Raw genomic sequence first — 17,824 nt, forward strand, 5'->3', positions numbered from 1 at the left:
GCAGCCTAATCCCACACTGATGTCGTTTCTACTCACTTCAGGCTGTGCCTACTGCACTGATTTCCACTGAGCTAGTACTGAGTAATGTGAATACCAGTGAATCAAAAAGCAAGAGCGTTTCTTTTTTCCATTAATAATCTGTTCATTGCTTCCTTATACACTTACTTGACCGCCTAATTTCAGGTTTGGGCTCTTCTGCAAGTTTGGCTAATCTATAGCACTGCTGTTTTACTGCAATAGCACTATTTGCATATTAAGCTCTAAAGGCAATGAGTATCTTTGAAGAACTTCAGTGTTTTTCTAAACTGTATGAACATAAATGTTGCACTAGAAAAAGAAGAGTTCATTATTACACACAAAAGGATTTCCAGGAAGCAGTTCATCACAGCCTGAGAACTAGAGTACACAATCTTCAAAGCAAGGAGGTTTCTTCTCTATGGTTCGCTATGAGGAAGGTTACACAAGTAAGCCAATCAGAAAAAATGACAAAGAATTTGTTCAGCAAGGATATTGACTCCTTTGTACACTCTTCTGCGAATTAAAATTATAGTTAAAGTGAATTGAGCGTAATTCTCCTGTGTAGTTTAGTTACAGTGAAGGCATAATGAGCAATATGATCAAACCCACTTTGTTCACTAATGACTATTAATACAAGGAAGGAAAGACCATGCCACTGAACTAAAACAACAATACTGTTAAAATGAAAGCGTGTGTTTGACAACTTTGTAAAATACAACAGGCTTTTTTCTTCACTATTTTGCAGTTATTAGTGCTAACAAATCAAAATCTAATATTCAGATTGCACAGCATTTCATAGTCAGGTGGAGCCCTATCATTCAAATTGTAAACATAATCGGAGCTGATAACTGAACTCCAAAGGAGTTTTCTTTGACTTGCTTGTTTGGGGTCAAAGTGGTTATCATGAGTTTGACTGATACTCAAGCAGAAGTTCTCTGTTTTATTTTTCGCTAAATAAGTTACAAATGTTTTCCAAGCATAGCTCCTTCCCACCATATAACAGACCTTAACTTGGGAAATAAGCAGTGTTGAGAAACAGAATATATGTTAAAAAGCAGATTAAATGGCATTTTATAAATACACATGCATTTCAAGTAATGGTACCATCTTCTAACCATGAAAGAAATAAGAATAAAGCTAAAATGAGATACCTTGACAGGATATTTAACTATCGTCTACCCATTGATATAACATTACCCATAGCTGACTGCTATCTACTGTTACTGTACATGCACTTTCCATTGCTCTGACAGTGTTACACACAAAGAAGCTAACCTGGGGTAAATGCACAATTAAATAAAAAAAAACAAAAACAAAAACCCCCAAACCAAACAAGAGAACAAAAACAGCTCCCCCCCCCCCCCCCCCCAAACCCAAATAAAACACCCATAGGAAAAAGCATAAGACGTAGGAGGGGAGGCTGAACATGAAAGAAATAGTTCCTTTTTCCAGGTGTATATCTCCTTTCTTCAGATGGTAAAGTACCTACATACATGGACACCTAATTAAGTAATGATGCTGAAGATGTAACTTATTATACTTTTTATTGTGCTGCCACATGAGAGGTTACGTGTGGGAGTTAAAAACTGCATGACCTCAACCTGTCGCATATGTAGAACCACCCCCCCCCCGCCAAAACCCCACGGATATACTGAACAGCATACCTGCTATGATCATGTGACTTCAAGTTGAGTTTTTCTCATCCTTCTCAATCTAACATTTGAAAAATTAATACATAATATACAGCTTCTAGTTTCCTACAGGAAAAGAAGTTTCCACACAAATTCAGCATCATCCATAAACCCCGGACTCATTTAGTTTTCAATTTGCTCCTGGCAGCATTCATATGACGGTCACTGCTCAGCGTCACAAAACATTACCCATCAACTTTCAGGGCTAGTTGCAACAATTATATTTCTTCACAATGGAGCATAACTCTTTAGCATGCTCTTGGAGTTGCTGCCTGCCCAGAAAACATTGCCTCAAGCATGCCATCCAAATATGTATCATTACCTCATTCTGTAGCAAAATGGTTTTGAATTATTCCCCTCTGAATATGAGGCCTGTTTACAGAACCATGGCATTTTTTTGTGCAAAAAGCTTTTGTTGATCATCAGTATCATTTTAGGTCATTAACACTCAGGGATGTAAAGTTTTCAGCATCCACACATGGTAAACTAGTGAGATTTCTATAGTATTACAATAACTTTTTTACCAGCTTATTTGGGTCTTAACCAGGTAGCTTTGTTTTGCAAAATAAAATAATGGACAAAAGTGAATTTCTTGCAGGTTCTGCATATAACAAAACAAACTTTGAAGTCAACACCATGCAACCCTCCCGTGGAATGATTTTCATTTTTCTGCTTGTAAGGCTGCAATGGAACAAAAGCAATACCGAGGGCAGAAAAGTAAACGAAACAAATAATGGAAACAGCACAATTACAGACAACAATCAGCCTACAGCGCAACCAGCTTCACAGAGATTTGTTCTGCCTACGAGTACTGCCATAAACCCTCCTACCATCAGGCATGCTGCACCAACAACTGCCAATGCCAAAGAAAATGTGGCAAAAGGAACAGAGATGAGCAGTCGGCCAAACAGCACACCCCTGAGGTCCACTGATGGCACCACTTTATCTTCAAATGTCACGATGGTATCGAAAGATGGAATAAATAACTCTGCCACAAACTTCAACAGAATCCCAACGTCTTTTGCGACATTTACAACAATGGGTGACTTTTATGGAGTGACCAGAAGTGCTGCAGCTACTTCTGCTTCCACAGCGACACCAAGTAACTCCACAGTCACCTACAGTGCCCCTTCAGCTGCGACAGTCCCCAGTGATAACTCCTCAATCAACCCCACCGCATCATCCCCCACCAGTATCACTCTGACATCACCCATGGTGAAGCAGGACAGTCCTACGCCAAACTTCAACCCCATTCAGCAGACAACAGAGCTGAATCATAATTTCAGCAATTCTACTCCATCATCTAATTCCAAAGATGCCAATGAAGGTAAGCATCCAACTAAAGTCCAACTGGTTTAATAAAATCATAATGCTGAACTAAAACCTTTTTTTTTCATTGAACAGGAGGCTTTATAAGATGTATGAATTAATAAGTGACTTAGTACAGACTAAAACTAAAACTCACTCAAAATAAAAAATATTTTTTAACATTATGTGCTGTTTGCTTGTTTGTTTAACACTTCCACGAGTGGGGGAACCTAACGACAGGTACTGCCCATTCACACTGGAGTGGACCTTCAAAGCAGCTGTGTAGAAATAACATTTAAAACATGTAACATGTCAACTTATTTAAGTTCAGAAACTTTTGTAACCAAAGATGACTTCTTATAAATACTTCCAAAGGAATTACTCATTAAGCATTTAATTATCAAGTTGAGTATGCGTGGGAAAACAATGGAGCATAAAACTGTCATGGCACTTTTTTATCCTGCTGTTCTGAATCAGGTCTTCAGGAAAAGAAAAGGAAAGATCAAAAGAGACAGTAATTTTTTGCCATTAATTAGCTTTCAAGCTTTTAACACGGGACTGAAAGGCTTATCCATCATATCCAGTAGAGTACAGTTTGTACTAAGAACTGAAAGAGCATCAGACTTTCATGTTTCCAATCATAGCTCTAATAATTACAATGTACCTGATTTTTAGATAGTATGACTGAAAAGGAAAGGGGGAGGGAGAGCAAGTTCCAAGAAAACAGAATACTTTGAAGAAAAGTTTTAGGAAATCTGAGGAAAATCTTGGAGGAATGCAGTTATCCTGCTAACTGAACAGGTGCAGAAAGCATTACTGGATTTCTTACCTCGCATACTCAAAAACTGGTGCTCTAAAACTTAATCACTTGAAATTCAGAGGCTGCAAATTTAACTCCAGGCTTAAATACTTACAAATAATTGCATTCAAAGAGTGATTACTGCTTATTTCTTTAAATAAAAGGAAAGTGATTGAATCTGTAATTAAACCTGGAACATTTTTAGACTAAAAACTCATTTAGCCGCCTTTTTTTTTTTTAAACCCCAGTTATTCCCTTGAAAATCAAGGATGGAGATGTCCATTTTCTTTTATAAAGGCAGAAAGTTTTTCTGCAGAGAGGCTGGTTTAGTCATAGTCTGCAAAGTGTTTCAGACCCTTGGTGAAAAGTCTCACTCCACAAAGCCCTCGACTGCTACAAAGTGAGAGTGAAGTATCTGATCTTACAGGTTTATTATTCTCATTCAACTGTCTCTTCTTTCTTTCTTTCTTTCTTTCTCTCCTAGACAAAACCAACAAAGGAGGAATGATAGTTGGTGTCATTGTAGGAGCCATTTTGGGATCTATATTAATTGGTCTGATTGGATATTTTATATGTGGTAAGAAAAGGTCTGAGTCATTTTCCCACAGACGGCTTTATGATGATACAAGGAATGACCCAGGTAAGGAATAGCACAAGTGTTTTGCATAAGAACATCTTTTATTTCTACACAGAGCTGCTTAAATAGTCTGGTCTTACTGAATTATTAGGAATTATATCAACAACTCCAGTCAAACTAGTTTTCAATTGACAGTACTTTATTATTTTTAAATTTTAGCTTAACCAATACTCACCCTAACTCTATGTCTCCTCCTTACAAGTTATTTCTTTAATGTCTGAAATATCAGGAAATACTGTATCTAATATCAGTGAAGCTGTTCAAAGAATTGCGGGTGACTTCAAAACTATAAAAGAGCTCAAAACTATAAAAGAGCTCAAAAGCTCTCCTAAACTTTGATTAACTGAAAAAGGCTAGACTCCTTACTCATCCAACTTCAATTACAGAATGAGGGATGAAGCTGTACCTGTTTTTAGGAGTAAAAATATTTTTAAGAGGTTTAAAAAGGAGATTGCTTTTGTCTACTCCATGAATATGTATAAACTTGTATTAAAGCGTAATCACACAGTCTCCAAACATTTATATCATGTTCCTGGACTTTATTTTTAAATGTTTAAACAAACAGTGAGAGGCTAAACACACTTTTTTCTCATATAAAATCAAATCAAAATAAAACTCTGGCAATACGCCCTTTCTGGCTTAAATGCAAGAGCTGAAAGCTGCCAGAACATCAGATTAGGAACTAGCTTTGAAAGTCGACCACCCATGTAGTGCTGAACGGGCATTACTGGGAGGACACGTGTTATCTTCAGAAGATCATGAATCAGGGCCTTCATCTTTTGCTCACCCATACATAAAAAAGAAGTTAACTGCATTTAGCTGTGAGGCACTGCTGAACTAAACCGCGAGATACCCAGTGTATGCAGATAAGAATCTTTCAAGCAATATATAAAAAATAATTACATCATCCTTTCAGTTCTCCACTTAGACAACTCACTTGGACCATACGATACGAGTTTTGGATGTGCATCAGATGAGAAAACCAGCACCGCAGACAAGGCAGAGGAAGACAACGCAGGGTGCCCATCCGATGGCATTCCTATGGCTGACATGACACCACCCCACCCTTCACCATAATGTTTGCTTCAGATTATACTCTCAGCTGTTATCTACACGCTTTCATTTTTTCCAGAAGAACATGGCAGCTGTTGTCTTACCACCACTACTGTGCAAACAATGTTTTGGAAAGCAAGGGGAAAATCACAAGATACGCTGATAGGCAACAGCTAGGGTCCAGTAGCGCACATCAGTCTTCTACTTTGTAATCAAATGATCAACCTGTGGTTTTCCTGGAAGGATATTATACTTGCTTTCTTAGAAATAATATAGACAAATAGCACCCAGGTAAAATTCTGCCTTGTGTAACTTTGGTCAAGAATGGAGACATTGTAATAGAGCAAAATTTGACTAGGACTGCAAGGATATTATAGTATCAATACAAAAAAATCCCAAATTTAACTACCTTGAGGTGAAAATATTCTGTCCAACTATTATTTCTATCTGATAAATGACTCAGGACTTTATTTTACCCACTCTACATTTGTGCCTTCCTCATTGAATACGACAAAAATAATTAGATTTACTTGGATTACTAAGAGGTTGAAGTTTGCTGAGGAGAATGAAACTACTGAGTAACACAGACTACATTTAACCTTTGACTATGATGACACAATTAAAATCACTATCGAAGGGAAAAAAAGAAGACAAGCTTCTATTCCTCTATCAGACTGATCTGTTGTCTGCATTGCAGGCTGAATCTGTAGAAATGATGTAAAAGGTTTCAGTAGAGGTTAGATAAAAGAAATACTTATCTTAACGTGAAAGGAAAGGAATTATCTCTGCCATGTATATAGATATCCTAAAAAGCACGGTCCGGTTTTCTCCAGCTAAAGAGTAAAATTATGGCAGTATAATGCAAATAATTGCATAGTTTATTTGTTTGCAATTACTAGACATGTCTAAATGGAAAGAAAGAAAGAACATGAAAAAGACATAGCTGTAAAGGCATAGAATAAACAAAATAAAATGCAGAGAAAATAACTACTCACATCTGATACATGCCTGTTGCTCTAACTCTGTTAAAATGCTTTATTTAGTGTGGAGACTGTGGATCATGTCGATGGAGTTATCTCAGTAACTGGCTGTGAATGTTGCAATGTGGGTTTATCTGATATGCGAGAAAATTACACGCGCGCACACACACACCCCAGAGAGAAACAATGGCAGTCACACTGCAGATGAGTAAAACAGGTATTTATTTCAAAGATTAAAGAATTGAGTGCATATGTGCAGCGTTGCCATTCCTACAGGGTTCAGTCATGAAAACAGAACACTTCCCATGAAAACCAGAACCTGGTTTCTAACATTGTACCCAGCACATTGAATAGCAGACTGAAAATCTGAGACACATTCACCTATATTAAGTGAGAGTATCGCTCTGCTGCTTGAAATTAAGAAAAATGTCATGTTTGGCTTTCATCTTCCTTAGCACGTATTATGCCATCTTTCCTGATAACGGTAAAGCAGTACCATAGAAGCAAAATTCCTCCTTACACTTGAACCTTGGCCTCAGATGAAAATGGAAAGAGCTGTCTCTAAGTAGAACTCAAAGGTAGAGATGAAGAGATGCTAAGAAGCTACCAGCGTTGTCTACATCGGTACCATATAACCAAGTACAATGTATTTTAGGAATATATGAAACTAAATATTAGTAATTCCAAGGCTATGACAGCAACATTAGGAGCCAATGAAGAAATATCACTGAGGCAAGCAATTAAAGTCTGCCCTTCAGCTATATTGTGTTAATTTTTAACAATCTAATTATAATTTTTGCATGTATGTGCATGTGCTTGTGTTGTCTATGTACCTCTTCGATGTTTTGCTGTTGTTTGTATATTGTTTTTTGCTTTTACCAGGACAGCCTCCAAAATTTGTGACATTTGTTCATCCTTCACTAAGTTAGAGTCATTAATGCTTATTCATACATATTATATAAATAAAGCCGTTGTGTGCCATTTGACTCTATTTAAAATTGTAAAGCTCTGGCTTGAATTCAGACAGTTGTATGTATGTGAACTGGTGTTATTTTCTCAGGGTTTACATAAACAAATATTTGAATTGGTAAAATTAATTATCTCTTGTTCTAATACCAGTCTTCCCTACTTTTCAGCAGCAAAATACTATTAGCTTCAGTGAAAGCTAATTCCGTCAAGCTGGAACCATTACATCTGTCTTGTATGGCACTATTACACTGACCTTCTAAGAGAGGCAAGACTGTTCTTGGTAACTCCAGTTCAACAGTGGCCTCTGTGGATATCACCCTGCTGGGCTTTGGGGCCCATGACATGATGTGTGTGATGTCAGAGTGAACTTAATGAGATATTGAGACTGAGAATTTGAATATAAATATGTCAATCGCTGTAAGCACTTAACATCAAATCTTTCCTATACTTCCCTCTAATTAGCTCCCACAAAAACATTCTCATTTTTTTGGTAAGAATTCTCTACAAGACGTGATTTTTATATTGACTCCAGATCAGTAAATTAACCTACATGTTTGCCTCTAAAAAGACTTCTGTATGCATGATCTAAAATTCAGGCTTAAAGACTTTTAAGACGCTAAGGACAGTCATTACATTAACGATAAAAGGTATTGTTTTCACCCACTACTAGCATAGAAATTGAAGTTGATGAAAACAGGACAAAAAAAAGTTTGTGTGACAAAATCATAATCCTTCTTTAAATTTTATGAAAAGCTATAATCTCTGTTTAACCAGTAATCATATAAAAGGGTCAGATGAACTAAAAATACAAAACAAATAAAAACGTACTTACCCCAAATTGCCATGAAAATAGCAAAGAAGACAGTCCCTCCATTATCAAACAAATGTGTAACCTGAATAGAAAATAAATATCATCAATAACAAATAATATTGCCACCTTATCTTTTACCCCAAAGAATCCCAGAGTACATAAGTGGTGGCAGAAACTAAAAGCTAAGCATTCTAATGAGAAGTCCTATTTGTATGTTTCTTCTACCAAGGTTTGTCCCACTCTGTCTTTCAGTATAACCTGAACTCTGGTTTTACACACTGTCACTTCATGCATCTTCAGTCTATTTGTTTCACATCACCACGAGCTGCTCTGTCCATGTCAAGACAGGCTAAAAATTCCTCCACAGTTCATCTCATATGCTGGGTCAAATTTAACCTCAACATTTTCTATTTTAAGGCTTTTATAAGCTTAAATAACTTCCGCCTTTTCACTTTTCTTCCTCTGTATATTACTTGGCCAATGTCTCTTTTGATTCCATTTTCTTGTCCCAAACTATCTTGCAATTTCTCTGCAGGTAAGAATAGTATATATTCCTTTTTAACCAGACATCTCAGCCTCTCAAATTATTGCCATATTGTCCTTCTTAAAAGGCTAGTGTCCCTAAACTCCAACAAAAATTAAATAAATTCTAACTACCCCCCCCCGAAAAACCTCCCCATACTTCTAAATTGTGCACTTAATTTCTCCACATGAATGCTCTCCTTTTTGTTGGATTTATCCCTATTTCACTCTTTGTTACAAGATTTTTCAGGCAGAACAGATATTCTGCTGCAAAGTCCAAGGCTTACCAATAGAAAATAAGTAATAATTAGTTTTTGCATGACTATGGTATCTGAGTGGGTGAATTGCAATCTCACTTATTATGAAAACATCACAATTTATATTATGAAAATCCAGAATTTCTAATATTCAAGCCATAATATGAAACAGTATTTAGGAAGCTGAAATTAAGATCAATGTTCTTCAACAGATTTAAGGGTACCAATTTACAGCAACATAATTTATCCAGGGATAATGGGCCTACTTTTCCTCTAATGAAAGGTGGTTTAAGAAGTTGTTGAGCATTAGTAAGCAAAGCACAGGCTTCAAATTCCTATTAGAAAAAAAGCACAAATCATAAAATAATAGAGCAAACCAACTTATCATCAACACGCATCTGTTACAAAGAGAATCTGAAGACAGAGGAAAAAGAAAAGTGTTGCAAATGGCTTTGAAATGTATCGTCCTAAACCATCCAGAAAATTCATGGTGATTTCCTACTCTTTGAAATAAGAAGAGAATGTCTTGAAATAGAATATTCTTGAAAAGACTTTACTTTCATTGGTGTTGACTCGGTTGCTGACTTATGGACCAATTTTTAAGCTTTTATCATGAAAAAACCCCTGTCCTTATGCCAACCGAAGGGTGCAGGTAACCATATTCAAGTTACTCTGGGCAGCAGGAATGTTCTATACACGAGGTGTGCTGGGATGCTGGGACTGACAGCCTGTCTTGGGCAGGTTACCTAACCCGCTCCTGGGAGAGCTGCTTGCTGCAAAGAGAACTCATCCTGCTGACAGATTTTCATTCTTCTAGAAAAGGCCGGCATTACTGCTTCTGCCTCGCAAATTAAGAAAACTAACTCAGGAAAGCACAAAAAGTTAATAGAAACAGTGTTGCTTGCCTCTATTTTATTTCTTATTGAGTAAAATTATTATAATATTGTGAGAATTTATTAAAAACAAATACATTTTATCTATATGTCAGTTCTGTTTTTCTTTTTTTTAAGGTTCTGAAATAGGAATTGACTATTTGATATCAATAAATCCAATATGTTCCCCGCATGAATCATTCAGTGGGATCAGTTGTACACAGAAATATGTCTTTTGCTTTGTTTTTCTCTTGCTTCCATAAAGGAAAACACAAACCTAATGGGTATGAAACTGAAAACATGAGAGGTGAACAAAAGCAGTACAATAAATCTGATGAACATTTTCAGTTTTGAATGCAGATCCGTTTGAGGATGTGATTTTGGATATTCTGCTCAGTCAAGAGTGCGTCTTTCCAACGAAATACAAAATGAACCAACCAACCAAACCTAACCTAGCAGAATTAAAGTTGCTAAAAGTAGAAAACATGTACCTGGCTCCCGATCTAGCACTGCCTTTACAAAAAGTGTTTGGGTGAAAGTCTTTCAGCACCACACTCAATTAGAATTAAGATTTGACTGTCTTAAAGGCTAAATATGTAGTCTGAGACTCTGTGTTGACCAGGGGCCTCTAAGCAGAGGTGAAATATTGTAGGACTCGGTGCTAGTCCGTCAGCATACCTGACTGATCATCATCATCATCATCATCCAAGACTCCAGGCACTTCGACTCCACCCTGAATCAACACTCTGCCCTGGGGCCCTAGGGCAAGGTGTTCTGGGCGCAGGACCAGTCCCAAGAGCCCTGGTGCACCACCCTGATCACCCACAGATCAAAGAGTCCATTTAACGTGGACAAGAATGACAGCCCGGGCATTCAGCAATTCAGATTGCAACTCAGGTATTACCTGCCTTTCCCTTAAATTATAAAGTACACTTCAGTGTGGCCTTTTTAAACGGAGATGGAATGAAGAGGGAGGGGATGAAATAAATGGGCAGTAACAAGAAGGAAAAAGGCATCTTTTGTATTTTGTCTCCAGCTTTACAAAAAACTTGGCAGAAGAAACATTTGAAGTATATGATTTTTCCGGCATTAGTTTGTTCTGTCCGAAGTGCGCCTCTAAAGGGAAACTTGGCAGATATTTAAGAAAGAAACCCTGACAACAGTTTTAATAACGTGAAATATGAGCACAAGGCCTTATATAAATGAGGCAGGTCCCATGACATAAGCAGGTTTGGGGAGATAAACTTCACTTAAAGGAACACATTCTTCCTAATTAACTCAATGCTTATGTACTCATATACAATGAACTATATGAATGAGTACGGATTAAAACACTTATTCCAGAATAAGGGTGCCGGTGCCCGGAATGAATCAAGAATAGCTTCCCTTGCATATCAGCTCTTTGGTTGTGTGGAAGGAAGACAGAGGAATAAGTTATGTTCCCACAACAACAAAACCAGAGGGAAACGCTGACGAGCTCCATCTCAGGAACAAGAAAGCAAGCAGGAAATGCCATTTTCTTTTCCCAGATGCCTTATTTTTAAATATATTCGTTCCACTTACTTATATTACTAAGTGCTTCATAAAGTACAAAGGAGCATTTGATATGAAATCAGATTGTAGTTTTCTAACATTACAGATTGTTTTCATTCACCAATTTGGGTATAAACACAGTGGAAGTGCTGACACATGTTTGGGTATTTGCTACTCAACTTGAGCAACATAGTGGCAACCAGCAGGATCACAATCCCTGCTGGAAACCAGATGTTTCCTAGCAAGAGGGTAACGAGTGAAGATGCAGTGAACTTTTCTTTAGAGACAACACGGTGAGTGAAGGCATTACAGTTATAACCTCGGAGTTATAACAAGCCTCACTGAGGGTTTTTTTTTTATTATTTTTTCCTTTTTCTTTGCCAACTGAGTGGCCAGATGGTAATCCCATTCCTTCCCAAAAAGAAGTCTCTCTCTCCCCAGCTTGGGAGAGATCCAGAACAGACAAATCCTGAAAGGAGGCAATTTTTGGTTGTTTTCTGTGTTCCAATCTAAGGTTGATCAGTTTTTCAGGGCAAATGCATTGGCAGGAAAAGTTGGGAGCTTAGATGAATTTCCATAATAATTGCAGACATCAGAAAAGGGTGCCTGCGAAGATGAAATACGAGTGGTTACCTCTTGTCTTCCCTGGTTGTCATCTGAATTTGTTTCAAGGGGACTGGTTTGAAAACACATGGAAGTATGGATGGACTGCCACATTTTTTTTTCTGCTGCAGTGAATTATTCACAATGTGACATTAACTGTGAAATTTACATGATTTAAGCACATGGTGTCAGTGTAAATATAAGACACAAAACCTGCTTCTTGTTAACTGTGGATGTTAAAATAACAGGACCAAAGTTAAAGGAATGCTACAATGCCAAATGTATTAATTTCCTGTTAAAATGCAGTGGACTGCTCAAGAGGTACTTGTCATCTTCTAAAAAGAGGCATTTCTGGGATTGGCTGTACAGTTTGCATAATGTTATTTCAATTAAGAAAGCTCTTACCCTCAGTGCACATATTTAAAAAAATTAGTAAAAAAAAGGTTACAAAAAAAAAATCTCACGAAGCCATTTTCTGCTATAGAGTTACAGCAGTATTTAAAAATGAAAACCAGTTTTTGCCTTAAGTACAACATTTTCAATGGTATTAATTGCTGTTGTTGCATTTTTTTTTTATTTTTGGCATTATAAAATAGAAAACTGAATTTGTAAAATCTAAATATAAGTGATTTTTATAAATGTCAAATATTTTTAGAGTTTTCCTTTACAGATAGATTAGAAATTGGTCCTATCTATACGAAATTTCAAAATCTAACACAAAATTGATTTTCTTTCACATTGCTGCAGTGTTGTTGTAATGCCATGGCCCGGAGACAATCACATTTTGTAAATACAGGCTTCTGAGCAAGATTTATGTTATGGCTAAAGAATTACAAGAAAAATGCCAAGGCTGCTTTTCCAGCATTATGAACATATCACACATCAAAATATATTGCTTACTTGAAAACACAGCATGTATACAGAGGTACTTGTGTTTATTTAAGTTTGAAGGATAGCTTCTTGTAGCAAAATATTTAGTTGTGTAAAATATTTGCATTCGTTTGACAGAGCAAAGCACATCGCAGGCACATTATGCTAGAGAACTCCTTTAGGAGGAGCAGAAATTCAATTACAAAGTAAGCAAAAGAAACAGAATAAGAAGTTAATTATAGGGGAAAGTTGGAAAAACCTTCCAAAAAAAGTTTTATTACTCAGAGGACTTTATAAGTTGATGAAAATAATAAGGATTTAGGAAGGAAATGCTCACAGAAAGTAAAACAAATTGTAAAATTATCTCTGATCATTTCAGAGCATTCCCTTATTAGAAAACATGAATTACAAAGGCTGAAAAAAAACCTCTGCAGAGAAACAATACGTTTTGCAGGAATCTTTGCTGAAACAAGGGTAGCCATTGCACAATGAAAGTGGATCTTCAGACAAAAAATATCTCAATAAGGATAAGACAATAATTACCTTGGCGTATATGCAGCTTTCATTAAGTTTTTGTAGTGTGCAATTGCGTTCACACATAGGGCACATGATGGTTTCATTTGCCTCGCAGATCTCTTTGCTTTAGTAGGAGACAGGAAAATAAAGGTTATAAAAAGGCTTTTAGCATTCCTAAGATTTTCTGAGGTTATGCCATTTGTGGTCTCTATTTGTTAACAATATGCTTACACCACAGAACTGGCTCAATAAAATAAATTAAAAGTGAATGTTTGGCTTGAAAAGCCTAATCCCAAATCGGTAACCTGAAAACTATGGGCCCTAGAGTAGTATGCAATATTTTTGGGCATCATGCTACACTTCTCACACTTGTGAATATCCCATTCTCTCCCAAATATCACAAACAGAAGAACAAAACATTATTCACTACCTTCCGATCCATTTACTGCATATTTTTCTAAGTGACGTAGAAGATACCAAACGTTAAGAGGATGGACATCACTGGTACAACTACGCTGATTTCAATCAACTTATCCCAGCTTACGGCAGCTGAAGGTCTGTTCCACAGGATGATCGCATGCACACTTAGATCAGTTGGTCACATGTAAAAACCCATTGACAGGGATTTCTGGCAGTAGTATTTCCTTTGCATTTTTATTTCCTACAGAAGAACTTACATAAAAGGCTAATAAAAAAAACCAAAACCACTTTAATATCCTATTTTGGAGGAAAATATCTTCAAGCCCTGTTGTAGTGTTTAAGGATCCTAAGATTTAGGAAGATGAAGTCACTGTCTTTACTACTTCAAAATGTAGTACATAATTAAGTATCTTGAAAAAGGCAAAACAGAATTAACAGAAGAGCAAAAATGAATTTTAAGGCAAATTTTAAATGCAGTGAGTAAGCTTCCTAAAGAACATCAGCAATCGCCTTTCCCTATCCTTTAGCAATGTTGACGTGCCTGAAATGATCTTGTGACACACTAGGAAAGTAGCAGTATAAAACAAATGCCAGGAAATCCCTACTAATTTGTTTTAATAAATATTGTGCTTTCACTATCCCACTCTTAAAAGCTGAATTTACAGTGCTAATACTGTATGGAAGATTATGCTTATTTCCAAATGAGTGCATCTATTAAATCCTGACATAACAGTAATGGAAATAAAAGATTCCAGTTGCCTAGATGCCACTTTTGTAATCTTCAGTCATACTTCACATAACATCAGAATCACTAATTCACTGAAACCCTACAACCTAATATGGATCTGACAACGAAATTGTCCTAAGTAACCCTTAAGCCAGAATGAGCACAGCCAGTCATTTCAGAGTTGCAGCGTAACAGAAATCTTATAGTGTGTCACATCAGAGAATTTTCTTGCTTGCATTTTCATTCAAACGATTAAGCACAGAAAATCATATTTCAACAATATGTTGTAATGGTTTGGCAGTAATGCAGACTGTTGTCAAATATAAGGCCAAATTGTGCTGTACTTTGAATTTAAATTCAACATTATAAAAGTTAGATTTTCTGTATTATATATCTTGAGTTAAAATCTTGGTTTGTTTTTAATAACGTATGAAGTTTCACAAAATTATACTGACAGTGATAGGTTGCATGCTTTAGCACTACTCTGCAAAGGCAGTAACATTTGTTATACAAGTGTTTGTGACAGGTGCTATGTTAACTGTTACTGCAACTCAAATCTTCAGTATAACAGAGCAAAATAAGCTTTTTTGTACTGTCCTCACTTATATATCTGAAATCTGACTACAGCACATGGTGCAAAGACACCTCAAGCTATGCTGCGTTCATGCCTGGTCTTTCTGTTTGACTGACAACAAAGGGACAACTTACAACAGTGATAATTAATGGTACGTCTAAACCCATCAGAACCAAAATCTTCAAACCCATCAGATTTATTTTTACATAGACTAATCAACACGTAATAGCTTGGCATCTAACTTGAGAATAAAGATAGGTAATAGATATGGCACGTAATTTGTTGAAAGAAAAGAACCCAGATGAAAGCACTTCTAAAGGACTATTTAAGCCCTTCCATTTGACTACCACTTCACATTACCCCCAGTTTAGCTGAGGGAGGGCAAATGGATCAAAATATATTCGGAATTGTATGAAACAAGAAATACAAACTTAAGTTCCGCATTTTTGTTTCTGCATGTCTGAGCCCTACGAAAATACTCCGAATACTCTGGAAGCTACTGGGGAGTTTCTTACACAGCGATTCTCTGGATTTTTCTCCTGGTTACCTTCATCTCACAACTGAATCCTGCAACGAGCTGCCGACACGATAATCTCAGGACCCTGGGGGACCTCAGGCCTGGCTCCTGGCAACCACAGTATTACGAAGCTTTATTCCAAACCCATGCAAGAAAAAGAACATCCTCCATTCCAACATGCTTTCAGTAATACTGCCCGTCTTATGCACTTGCTTTGTGATCGGAAAGAAAAATGTCCCTAACTGGGTAGAATGGAGAAACTTCTGTTTCTAAACATGGGACATAGATGCATATTTGCTTATAATAGTGTCTAGTTCCTGAAACGACAGTGTGCGTGCAGTGTTTTTGTCTTCCCATCTTATTTCACCTTCCTCCTCCCGGTACAATACATTTGAGTCATTGAATGATTCAATAAGACCTAAAAGCTTATTGTTTCCCTAAAACTGTAACTGAGGAAAGCAGAGAGAGATTATGACAAGGGGCAAAAGGCAGTGTGAGAGGGGCACTCGCGCGGGGAAAGAAGGAAGGATGCTACCAAAAGGGAGCAAATATGCTCAATTTCCAAGTTGCTTGTGGCAGCCACAGATGAACTACACAGAGCATCTTTCCTTTACACTGGGAGCAGGGACTGATGGCCTCATGCAGGGCTGAGATTGGGGTCTCGGCACAGGCTGAGATAGATATATATATATATATTTATATAATTTTTAATATATACGTAAAAAGAGCCACCTGGTATCAGGACAGACTCCGAGCACAGACCAGAGGCAGGCACTTGTACACATCGTAAGCAAGACAAACTAGTTTCTGGATGGGACATAATTCTGCATAACCCTCGAATTATTGCTGCACAAAACCTATGGCTGGCATCGCAAGCAACGTTTTGGCTCTACGGCAATGTACACCCGTGTATTTGCTTCTTCCTTCTCTGCTGAAACTGCGCTGGATCTCAGTGGAAAAAGAAGGAACCGATGGAATTCTGGCTGCAGCCGCTAGAGGGGGGCTCAGGGCAGCTCCCGCAGCCTGAGAGGTGAGGGGACATCACTGAGGAAAGCAGGCTTCTGCAAAATTGATATGATCAGTCGCTGAGTTCAGATTTTGTGGTACACAAGACCGATGAAAAATAGGGCTTTTGACAGAATTTATCATACTGTAAATCAACATTTACTAACATCCACTGATTCCTAATAACAGGATGAAACCTCTTTCACATGAAGTAGTATTACACTGAACAAGACCGAATCTGGGGCAATGTGGCAGTTATGACGTTGCCATAATGCCCTGGCACTAGGTTTAAATTCCTAATTGCCACTGGGTTTCCTGTGTCTAGATTTTGTCAGAATAACCTACCCGACTCCGTTTCTTCCTGACGGCTGCTGAACGCTGCATTTGCATACTGCGGTAGCTGCAGTGCTCAAAATCAAATGATATATTTTAAAACTGTTATAGATGTTTATCTAGCAGTTTTCTTTAAATGACTGCAGGAACACTAGATAAATAATCTCACAGTCCCAGAATATGGCAAGAATAAGAACATTTAAGTTGTGCAGTCTGTCTGCCTGCTAATGGACGACTCCTGTCTGCTCTAGGCAGGAGGTTTCTGTCTAATCCTCACTAACCCCTTCCAAGCTAAGTAAGCAAATATGGCAAGGAGCAGCATCTGTTATCACCGGCCTTTAGAATTGCCTAAGTACACAAGGTGATATGGAAAACATCTACCTACATTTTATCAGGCCAGTCACAATCAGCTTGAGTTAGTTAAACTCTGTTCTTGAATCCACGTCTCACAGCAGGTCTTTGCACTGATATGACAGTATTTTGTCACAACTAACCAGAGGGACTGCACAGATTCATGCCATCAAAGGCAGAGAGGACCTTCTGCCCAGAATTAACACATCCAGATTACAGATGTGGGGCTGCCACAGAGCACACGGCTAGGGCTTCTGCATTATCCCACCCTCTATCAGTATTTTGAAATGAACACTGGCTAATGTTAGCTACAATAAATACATAAAGACACCCCTCCCCTTGTAGGTATCTTGAGCTTATATGGTGGATCACCTAACTTTCAGGCTCTTGCTTCTGGAATAGTCCAGAGCCCCTGATGGGCACCTTGGTGCTCTGTGTAGCACAGCATGGCACTGAGG

The 17,824-nt window shown here is 37.6% G+C and overlaps 2 protein-coding genes across 2 annotated transcripts in view; one reads left to right on the forward strand and one right to left on the reverse strand.

The window, feature by feature from the left end:
* The window catches only part of ANO3 (anoctamin 3), a 146,149-nt gene that overhangs the window by 28,384 nt on the left and 99,941 nt on the right, over nt 1-17,824 (reverse strand). Inside the window, exons 13-14 of the mRNA XM_069804062.1 lie at nt 13,467-13,563; nt 8,288-8,348 (exon numbers count right to left, since the gene is read on the reverse strand). Coding sequence (XP_069660163.1) covers nt 8,288-8,348; nt 13,467-13,563 — 158 coding nt within the window. The remainder of the gene's footprint in view (nt 1-8,287; nt 8,349-13,466; nt 13,564-17,824) is intronic.
* Nucleotides 2,161-7,458, forward strand: MUC15 (mucin 15, cell surface associated). The gene is made up of 3 exons (XM_069804524.1): nt 2,161-3,036; nt 4,301-4,456; nt 5,370-7,458. Exons 1-3 carry the CDS (start codon nt 2,283-2,285, stop codon nt 5,528-5,530), a joined length of 1,071 nt encoding a protein of 356 aa, XP_069660625.1. The 5' UTR covers nt 2,161-2,282; the 3' UTR covers nt 5,531-7,458.

Source organism: Haliaeetus albicilla, chromosome 16 (genome assembly GCF_947461875.1).
Source record: "Haliaeetus albicilla chromosome 16, bHalAlb1.1, whole genome shotgun sequence".
Taxonomy (NCBI): domain Eukaryota; kingdom Metazoa; phylum Chordata; class Aves; order Accipitriformes; family Accipitridae; genus Haliaeetus; species Haliaeetus albicilla.